The sequence below is a fragment of the Antrostomus carolinensis genome, unplaced genomic scaffold, assembly GCF_000700745.2.
Source record: "Antrostomus carolinensis isolate BGI_N321 unplaced genomic scaffold, ASM70074v2 scaffold2193, whole genome shotgun sequence".
Taxonomy (NCBI): Eukaryota; Metazoa; Chordata; class Aves; order Caprimulgiformes; family Caprimulgidae; genus Antrostomus; species Antrostomus carolinensis.
The window spans coordinates 1-11302 of record NW_010305651.1 but is presented as its reverse complement, the minus strand read 5'-3'; the positions used below and the strand labels follow the sequence as shown (position 1 = coordinate 11302).

The 11302-nt window shown below is 39.5% G+C and overlaps 1 protein-coding gene across 1 annotated transcript; it reads left to right on the top strand.

The window, feature by feature from the left end:
- Positions 1–971: 971 nt before the first annotated feature.
- On the top strand, positions 972–6166 carry LOC104517627 (nicotinamide riboside kinase 1). The gene is given in 8 exon segments (XM_010164834.2): positions 972–1000; positions 1461–1551; positions 2212–2260; positions 3717–3888; positions 3967–4038; positions 5059–5165; positions 6107–6126; positions 6128–6166. Coding segments are annotated over 8 exon segments (579 nt in total).
- The last annotated feature ends 5136 nt before the right edge of the window (positions 6167–11302 follow it).

Sequence of the window (11302 nt, the reverse complement as noted above, 5' to 3'; positions counted from 1 at the left end):
TCACATCACAGACCTCTGGAACAGGTGAACTTCCAGTCATTGCATCAAATGCAAAAAAAAATTTATTATTTTAGACCGTGTATGTCTAAAACTTTTAACAGGTATAGTGTGGTTTTGTGTTCATACCAGTGCCATGTAACAGTCTTTTTTCTAGGACAGTGCAGATACTTGTTTGTTGGGGAGAGGACATGGTGTTACTCGCTCAGTCTTTTCAGGTCCTAGGAGTCATAGGCCTTACCTCCTCAAGTATGACGTAGGAGGACAGAGCAGGTGAAAAACAGAGTGTTTGTGGGTGGTTAAACAGTTATTAATTGGTGTGTGCTCTTGGAAAGCAATATTTGACAAATAGTAAACTGGTTGGACAAACTCTGTAGAGTTCCAAGAGAAGCAGCCCCGTCCTTCTGCTACACCATGGCTTTGCAGGAAGAGGTAACTGGATGGTAAACTAGAGGGAATTTGTTCAGCTGAAAACTAACATTCTTCCCCTCACTCCTCCTCTTTATTATAAGCTTTAATTAAATTTTAAAAACATCTTTCTCCTCAGCACATCACTGGGGGGTTTTTTTTAAGGTTTTAATTTGTTTCGTCACCACAACTTCTGTTTACTTCATCTTTTTTTATACCATCAGTGCTTGAGTTAATGATTGTGCTTTTTGTTAGGGACTTCTGTGGTGTTAATATTGATAGAACTGAGTCTCTCTCAAAGTGCCCCCCAAATTATTATGATACTATCCAAGGTAAAACATATTGAAATTTGTGATGTGACAAGTATGTTGCAAGTTTCTTGCTAACATTAGAACAAGCAGTTGAGGTTCTGAGAGTAGCCTTCCAAAAAGGAAAAAAAAGACAGAAGATTAGTCTCATGTATAGTTCATATTTCTTAATAGCTGCTTTCCATGTTGCTAAATTAAGAGTTTTCACTGGCTACTATCTTTGACAGTGAAAAGGAAGAACTGAGGAGAAAACAAACTATGAAAGTATTGGTTATTGGCCTTGGAGGGTAAGTATTAGCAGATTAAATTTCCTCTATAGCTCAAGACTGGTCTTCTTTTGAGAATCAAGTAATGTCATTTCTGTTTATGAATGGATGTTTTTTGAAAATAGTTTACAAATACGACATATAATTGTCTCACTTTATGGCATGTAACTCTTAAGAAATTGTTCCTGTCTCTGATGGAGATCTCCAGTCCCACCTCTCTCTAACCTCTTTCTTGAAACTGCTAGATTTACTCTCTGAAAACTGTTGGAACTTGCCAGAAAATTTCTAGATGTAGAGAGTATTTAATGTGAATAAACTTTAGAGCTTTTCGGATTATGTCTTTGTGATTTATCCTAACTAAGTAGAAATGTGTGCTGCACATATGTTCAAAAGAGAGTTGTTGGTTTGGGTTTTTTTGGTTTTTTTTTGGTTTTTTTTGTTTTTTTTGTCTTGATGCAATTTTTACTGTTTTCTCACTCAGTGTAACAAATGGGGGGAAAACAACGCTGGCAGAAAAGCTTAAGAAAATGCTTCCCAACTGTGATATAATCTCTCAAGATGACTTCTTCAAGGTAACAGTATTGATGGAAAGACCTCATAGGTAAAAAGTAGGCTTCAGTAGATTTTATTATAATTTCTTATCTTTTCAGTTCTTCGGTTGATAATGTTTTTAAATTGATGCTGCTTGAAATAATGGTGACTTCATGAGAAAGAGAAATAAAATGAGTACTGAGGTTATTGACATTTCAGGGGCCAAAACCACTGAGTATATTCAGCAAAAATTTTACTGTCTTTTTTGATACCACTTTAATATAAGGGAATGGGAGTCTGTTGGATGCATTTTTCAAGATACTTTGTGCTAATGAAGTTGAATGATATCGCCTTACTAACCCTACACCCATACAGCAATAGTACTTCTTTGTGTCCCAAACCAAAGCAGAAAACCAACTTTTTTTGTTGTTAGTTAAGGGGGGTGAAGCAGTTTTTATTTCTGAAAAGCTCTAATTAATTTAAGAGGTATGAATTGGAGAACTTGCAGTTCTAGATTAAATAAAGTGTTTGTATTGTATTTTAATTGTGATTACAGCAGTTTAATTTTGGAGATAAATTTAATTAATCAGGATACAAAGATGTATAATATAACCCTTACGTTTATAACTGAAGAGTATATATGTGTGTGAAAGTGTTCATAAATGCAGCCTTGAAAATATTCAGTATTTTTTCCCTTTCAGCCAGAGTCTGAAGTAGAAACAGATGAACGTGGATTTAAGCTATATGACGGTCAGTAACTTTGAGGCATTACTTTTGAACGTTGCACTGAAACTCTATTGTGCTGTGCTTCAACACTTCTTCCCTTCCACCACCTGCCTCTCTTCCCTTCTTAACAAGGCAGTAAACAGATGGGTGTGTGAGAGCAATCATTTGCTCAGTTTCTCTCACCTCACTGAGATAAATAAGAAAACTTGCTGAACTAGGAAATATCTCAAGCTCGTGCTTGACCTTCCTTTTCTCTTTGTAATCTTTTCCTGTTTCTACAGTTGCATCTGGTACAGTAGCAAATGGTACTGTTCAGTTGGAAGTCTTGGCTTGCAGCATGTGCATAAGCTTAACCTCATCACTTTCTATGTAAAGATGGGGTTTTTTAATTAGTTTTTCACTTTGATAATGAACTCATGGGATATCACCATTGTGATATCTTGTTTCTCTTTTATTGTCATATTCCAAATCGGTCAAAACTTGGGTCAGGTCCTGACACCTTTATTTCATGTCAGATGTCTGTCAAATGTTTTGAAGCTTGTGCTTAATGCTGGCTCAATGTGCCAGATTAGTCTTATAAACTTACAGATCCAGATCCACTTCAGGCTAATGCTTTGGTTCTGGTCATACCGAGTTGCGAACAGGTAGTTGATTATTAGCTAATCTCTCTTGATACTTGGCAATGACAAAATGTATTACTTAGGAACAGTGGCCAGAATGTTAAATTGTATCTGAAGACTGACTCTTTATCAGCTATGCAGTCTTTGGCTCAACTTCTCGGCTTCATGAAGCTGAAATGTGAAACTGAAGGGATAAGTTGGTCATTCTGGCTGAAATATCTGGGTTTAAGGCTGCTTTTGAAAGCACCTCTACAATGTGTTTGCTCTTATGTTATCCAAAGGCTGCCTTCTCTCCGCCATTCAGTACTTACTAGATCTGTTCTTGCATGTCTACAGACAAAAACAGGTGCTGTGTTGTGTTGTTTTGCTTTATATGCCATCCTCCTTTCAATCCATCCATCCACACCCTCCAGATACCTGAAAACCAATGAAAACCCAAAGCAAAAATTTTTGAGCACCCATTGCCTTCACCCGTGTCATTAACAATTACAGAAGGGTAGAGGTCTTGGGGTAAGTAAGTTTGCGGAATATGAGAACAGTCCCTGTAGTTTCTGTTGTCAAGGGAAAGGCTGTGAAGTGAGTTCTCACACTCTTGGGTGCCACAGAGTTGAGAGAGATCACACTCATCAGAAATACCCCAATCCTAGGGAAAGGTTTAGCGTCAGGATATCATCAGTTGCAAACATGGCACTACTCATATATGTGAAATAAATTTTTTGGGGGTAATCCCATTCCTTTTCATTTAGATTTATATGTAGATTTTTTGATTCTTACTGATTAACCTAGGGGTACTTAAGGATTCTTTTTTATTTCTAAATTCCCTATTTTTAGGGGGTGCCTAACTTTCTGTTTTCATCTAGAACTTGATGCCCTCTATATGGATGAAATGGTGAAAAGTATTCACAATTGGATGAAAAGACCAGCAAGCTCAGGTGTTGTGACAGAAGAGACGCAGAATACATGTGACAATCTGAAAAATAGAGATGACATTTATATTTTGATTGTAGAAGGCTTTCTGCTATACAATTATGAGTAAGCAGTAATATGTAACCTGGTATATTAAAAGATGCCCTAAAAAGGAAGAGGGAACTAAATATATTATTATCTTAGGCCGCTTAATGAACTATGGAATAGAAGATATTTTTTGACCCTTCCTTACGAAGAGTGCAAAAGGAGAAGGAGGTAAGATTATTCAGTTATTGCTCACAGAGGGTCAGTATACCCCCTAACCTGGAGTGGTTCTTTTGCATTAGCTTTTCTTCAGTGCTTGCCAAATATAAACTATTAAGATCATGTGTCCTCTGTGATTCCCAGGGAAGACTGTGAGGGTATTTAACCAACATTAAAGAAAAAAAAAAAGCAGAGATGCGTGGGTTTGCGGGGAAGGGAGGGCTTCTCTGTTAGAGCACAGGGATATTAAAATGTTAAATGTTTTACAGACACTGAAAAGAGAATCTGTTGTCCAAATCAATTGCTTAGATCACTGAATGCCTGTTGGAGTTAAACCATGTTTAAAATGAGAAACAGTTAAAAAAATATTAAGCAGTCTTATCCTTGGTTGAATACAGCTACATGATTGTTAAAGTAACAATGTTCACGTGTGGTTTTGGTGTACGCTTTGTTTAGACTGTGTGTAAGTTGTACCATATATCCAGTTTACATTATTGAGCCAGTGTCTGACTTGCCTCCACATTTGGAGTGACACTGTGCGCTTGGAGCAGTACATGTGAATGAAGTCAGAAACTGCTGGCTGAGTGAAGAAATCCTCTATTCAACTGGCTTTGGTTGATTCCATTTCTTGGTTTCTTACTGGACTAACAGTGTGCAGGCTGGAAGCGACTCGACAAAACTGCTAGTCATTTAAAACTTGAGAAATCTATATACCCAATATAAAAAAAAGAAAAAAGAAAATAATTTGTTAACAGTTTAAATACAGCTTAATTTATATGTAATACCTTTTTCAATTAAAAAAAAAAACTCCTTTCACATCATCTTAAACGTGGTTTGATTGGCAGAAATAGGTAAGTTAGCAAGAGCTCGAATCACAGGTTATATTAAAACAAAGGAGCCTCCTTTGCTTGAACAGTTATGCAGGCTGCCAGCCTGTTTTTATTTTGGATAGATGCTTTTACTAAACCAGCTGACACTAGGGGGAAAAAAAATGTAAAACTTGCATGGGAAAGCAAATATATTTTTGTATAGCACCAGAGTCTATCAGCCAGCAGATACACCGGGGTACTTCGATGGACATGTGTGGCCTATGTATCTGAAATATAAAAACGAATTGGAAGAGAATTCAAGTAACATTGGTATGGTATCCTTAATTTTAAACTTTTAAAATGCTTAAATGTGGAACTTGTGCCGTTTTTGGGTTGCAGGGTTTTTTTGTTTGGAATAGAGTTTTCTTCAAATATTTTTGTGGCATTTGGGCTTTGGGTTTGGGTTTTTTTTTAACAATTAAAATTATGAAGTTAAAAATAGGAATGTTCTGATTACCAATTAAGTCCATTTAACAAGCTAGTTTGTATGTGCATACATGCGTATGGAAAAACAGGAAGCTTGTGAGATTATAGTGCACTGGCAGGATTCTTCAGAACAGAATTAATATCCTGGTTGAAGTCCTATAATAAACTGAAGATACTTCCTACGTGCTTTTTGTACACAGTGCAGTCACCAGTCTTGCATGAGAAGTATCAAAGCTTAGCCAGCTGATGGGGTGCTGCCATGAGCTTGTGTGATGTTCACACTCTTGGACTACAGCTCTTGGACTCCCTACTTCTGGAATCTGGGCCAGAGGAAAGAGAAGTCAAATGGCTGCTTCATCAGCGTGAACCCTGGGGCACCGCCTCTTGCTGTGCAGTGAGAATGGGAACCACAGTGCCCTTACTTGACTTGCTCAGACTCTGAAGCTGAGAAAGAACTTGAGGTCTTCCACTGCAGAAGAGCCTTTCGAATTAATTATTACATTACTTAACTGTCCTAATGTTATTACCACTACCCTTATGGAGTCTTTTATACCACAAAAATTTGTAAATTAATTCTTAACTAGCATAATTTTCCATTATGTTATTTTTTAACATGTAAGTGAATTTGGAAGGATGAATGAAGAAAAGGAAGGTACTGTTCTTAAGCGCTTCTTATTTTTTCATCTCTTCTTACTGCACTCATAGGAATACTGAAAACTCTGCCAATTGCTGTTGCATATAACTGGCTTAGAACTCATGCAAAGTTTTTCTTTTGTCTTTCTTAGTTTATTTGGATGGCACAAAATCCCAAGAGGAGCTTCTGTCCTGTGTGTATAGTGATATAATACAGGAATTGAAAAAGCTGAAGGAAGGAAGTAAGTAATTTTACTGGAAATTGAATCTGCTTATCCCATTTCAAGTTAACCAGAAGCTGATACTTTTATACAAAAATACTGCAAGGATTATATAGAACTGTATCTCCCCATATAGGTACTACAGTCCTTATACATGTTTGCCTGTCCCTGTAAGTCATTATAAGCTGTAACTTTAATTTCCATGACACTGGATGTTCTGAAATAATAGGTGAAGCCACTGTTATCTAATGATAAAATAATGCTAAAAAAAAAAAAAAGAGGAACAGAAGGAATATGGGGAAAAACATCAATGAAAGCAGACATGGTGGTATTAGTTTCTAATACACAGTGGTGTCATGAGCAAACAGAAATGACAGTACAGGTTAAATGTGTACTTTTTATTTCAGATCAGCACATGACAGCATGATAATATAGAAAGCCTGTGTTCCGTTTGATACAAATTGAAAACACCAAGACTATCATACTTGGCAAACCAGTCAACTGAGATGTTATGTGTACATCCATAATACTAGTTCATACAACACCAGTGGATTTGTAGTGACTGTTAACTCTGTAAGCCTCAGATATTGTTGAGTAGTATCAACACTGCATTATTCTATAGAATTTCTTCAGTCAAGTCATGCTTTGGCTGATCTGTAAATCTGATTGAATGCGTACATTTTATGGAATATAAATGCATCTTATTTTACAAAACTAAAGTATAGAGATGCAGTTCTGTTGGATTAATAAGCATATCTGAACATGAATTAATGCAGTTTGAAATGTTCATATAGGAATGACAGTGAATAATATTTTTATGAGCTTCTAATCACTGATAAACATGGTTAGAGGAACTAGCTATATGCTGTGACAATAGTAAGTTTAAGATTGTGTAAGAGCTGTTTGCCCCACAAATTGTTGGGCAAAGATGGAAGAATAAGATGTCGGAGAGAATGAAGATGCATTGCTAAGACAATTAAATACATGTATTGTGCAAAGATAGATTATTGGGATGGCATATACTACTAGACAATAGAAGCATGCTCTAGGGAGGAGGAAGGAAGAAGTAATTCTTGTTAATTTTCATAGCGCAGGTTGAAATTATACTAATTAAAGTGTTCAGAAAGCAGGTATGCTAAATGTATGTTAAAACTCTGTTACAGGACTTGTATATATATATATATATATTTAGATAAACTAGGAAACTAGGAAGTTGAATCATCTTTGGTTGCTGAGTAAGTAATGCATTAACTCTTAAATTTTTTATACAATCTCTTACATTTTTATCAGCCAGAATAAAAAACGAGCTACAGACATGAAAAGCAAAGGATGGCCTGTATTGTTTACTATGTGTCAGCTGAACTGATCATGGCAATAGAAATGTAATGCTTTACTGTTAACTGTGTTAAGAGTCCTAAACCTGTGTATAAGAAACAGGTCTTAAACAGAACAGAGCTGTGTAAAGCTGTGTTTAAAACAAAGTAATTCCAAATACTATTTTGTATTATTGTTTTGCAGTAAAAATACTTCAAGTTGCATTTGCTCAAATGCAGTGATGGACTGTCTGACTTTAAACTTTTTTTTGTCTTTATTTCCCTTTGGAAGTGGTGCAACTGTAACATATTAGGTAATAGTCAGATAGCTGTGGTGGGTTGAGCTTAGCTACCCACCAGGTGCCCACCAAAGGCCACTATCACTCCCCCTCCTCAACTGGACAGGGGGAGAAAATACAATAAATGAACCCCCAAGGCTTGTAGGTTGAGGTAAGGACAGGGAGATCACTCAGCAATTACTGTCGTGGGCAAAACAGAACTGCCTTGGGGAAATTAATTTATTGACAATTAACGCCAGAGTAGGATAATAAGAAGAACAAATCTTAACCACCTACCCCTTCCTTCTTCCTGGGCTCAACTTCACTCCTGGCTTCTCTACCTCCTCCTCATTTGTTTAGCACCAGTGTCCCCGGGCTCCCCCCATGGTAACACTGTGCTTTCCATAAAGCTAAACCTTTCACTTGCTGAGCGTTGCGCCTTGTCCCTGAGGGATCTGCACCTGCTTTTCCCTTGTAGCACCATGGTCTTCACCACAGGCTGCAGGGGAATCTCTTCTCTGGCACCTGGAGCACCTCCTCCCCCTCCTTCTTCACCAACCTCGGTGCCTGTAGAGTTGTTTCTCTCGCATATTGTTGCTCCTCTCTTCTGGCTGCTGTTGTGCAGCAGTTTTTTTTCCCCTTTTTAAATACATTATCACAGATGTGCTAGCACCATTGCTGATGGGCTCCACCTTGGCCAGCGGTGGGTCCATCTTAGAGCCAGATGGCGCTGGCTCTGTCAGACCTGGCAGCTTCTCACAGAAGCCTCCCCTGTAGCCCCCCTGCCCCCACTACCAAAACCCTGCTATGTAAACCCAATACAATGGTGAGGGGAAGAAATTTTTTGTTGTTGCTTTTCCAATCCCTGCACAGAACTCATAGGCTTATGGTGTCCCTTTGACAAACTTTTGAAGTATTTTCTAACATGCAGAAATGTGTGAGTACAATGTAAAACATGTCATTTCCAGGGGAACATAAGGGATCCTTTTCTGAATTGAGAAGGATAGGAAGTGAAGGATTAAAATGTAACAGGCTCCTCTCCATAGGAGGAAGAATTTCAGTATTGGCAGTCCCTGAGTGACTTCATTCAGCAAGTTCAGCTGTGATTCAGAGAAGGGAAGACACAATGAAATCACCCAAGTTTGCAGATGATAGTGAGCTTTCTGAAGTAGTCCAGCATTGGTCCAGTGGCAAGGAGCTCGCTTTTGTGAGATCCTTCCATGGGCAAAAAGGGTAGATGAGCTCCAGTACAGATTTATACATTTGTGGTGTAAATCATTCATCAAAATACACATAGTGCTGAACTCATAGTTCAGCAAGTTGTTACAGCTTAGGGCAGAGATCTTTGACAATTCTTCTGAAACCATCACCCCAGCATGGAGCTGCATCAAAATACGAGGTAGGCATCATATGGAAGGGTACTGTGAACAAGACAGGTGGTGCTACTCTGCTCCTACGTGGAACTGGGGGACCTACATTTTCAATATTGGGCAGTTCCAGTTTCTAAATCTGCATGGAGTCCATAGTGGAGTTAAAAGAAGGGCAACTAATGTGATCGATGGAATGGAGCAGTCACTTTGTGAGGAGAGACTAAAAATGCTGGGACTTTTCCTTCTGGAGACGAGAAGACTAAGGGGAAAATAGGTCAGCGTTTACAAAATCTTGAAAGTCAAGTTCTAGATGCAGAACCACTATTCAATAAATTGTGTAAATACTGGATTGCGGACACCTCTCCTTCACTTAAAACAGATTGACCAGTTATATTAAGATGGTATTTCACACAGCAGATAGTGAGCTTCTGAGATTTATTGCCACAGGAGGCAGACGGTACCAGCAGGTTCAAAAGAGATTGGGAAGATTGACACCGCACCCATAAAAAGCAGTAGAAGAAGCAGGCAGGGCTATACCATGGATGGCCTGTAGAAACTGTCCAGGCTCACCTGTGGTGCCTAAATTGCGTGTCCTCTTGCCAGTTGCTACAGCAACTCACCATGGTGGGAAAAGACAATAAACCCAATCTCTTTGGGAGATAGAGCATTTCAGGTGCTGTTACAAAAGCTTAAAGAACTGTGCTGCAACGTTGGTATAATGCTTTTGCTTTGAAGGTGGAACAGCCCCTGAGAGGCAATATTTAGTTTGCCCTGGCAGATGCCTTTTGGCTGCCAGGGCTGTGCTAGCTGTAAGGTGACTGGGGAGATGTGCAGCACAGGAGCGTGTGGTCCTTTTTGTGAAGAAAGGATGTATTTTTGGAAGTGGTGTCACATTCGGCTGGCTGCAACTTCAGGCTGTCGTAGGCAAAGGAAGCCTTGCTAGATGTCTTGCCTCTGTTTAGAAACACAGTGATGATAGGAGTGGTGGTGTTCTACAGAAGGCTTATGGCTCATATATACAAAGCACAGAAATGCAACTACAGGCTTAGCTGGACATCAAGGTGGTTTCTTAGTGTCAAAGTAACAGAAAGAACATGCTGGTGCAGTAGTCATAAACACTGATGGAGTAGGAACAAACGTTTTATCTCACAGAGCTATTGCCCCCTCTCTAGGTTGTCTAAAAGCTGAATTTCTAGCTGTTTACATTGTATATCACCGATTCAGATGTTGGTTTTGTCACATAAATGGCACTTTCTGCTTTAGGAACTTTCTTGATGTGCCCTTGGGAACAATGATTCTTTCGTCCATCCAGCTAGGAATAATGTCTTTTTTTTCCCTCCTGAACATCTTTCTAGTCAAAACCATCCAGTCACTTAATATAGTTCCAAAATTGTAAACTGTAGTGTTAGGAGTAAAGGAAACTGGAAGAAATTAAGAGTAAAGTGAGAGACTGATGCTCCTATTACCACAGACAGAAGGCTGGTGTGCCAAAAAAACTTCTCTCTCCTGTTCTGCTGTTACGTTACGTGGTTTACTGAAAGACTTACCACTTCCTGCATATGTTTAGACAGAAGAGTGATGTGGGGCAGTGCTCTTCAGGTTCTCAAACTGAGAAGGGGATGGCCCCTTACAAAGGAGGCCCTATTGTAAGAGCTGCTTCTTCTTAAAGCCAGTTGGAAAGCAGCACCGTGACTTGCTGCAGGACACACAGGTCAGCACCTACACACGTTTATTCAGGTGGAGGAGGGCATGCTCAACTGTTGTCAGGGTGAAGGTGTGTTATCATGAACGGAAATCTCGTCTCTAGTGACTCGTGCACTGCCAGGCGCTGCTGAACTTGCCTCCTGGATTTTTCTCTCTCCGCAGCTGCTCCCTGCGCTCGTTCTCAGGAATCATAATGCAGCGTTAGCCCAGTGCAGAGGTACCGCAGAGCTTGCTGTGTGGCTCCTGCCTCGCTCTGGTCAGCGCACCGATGTGGTGGCTGGCTGCTGCCCGGAGCCGGGTGTCACATTCCCACAACCTGCAGCAGCCGGGGCTGGGGGCTGCCCAGCGGGAGCTGGGGTTCATTAACTGCTGAACTCACACGCTTAATTGTTGCCTGAGGAGTCCGCAGGCACTGGGCAGACACACACCCTCTCCAGGGACGCTCTGAAGGTGTTTCAGCCT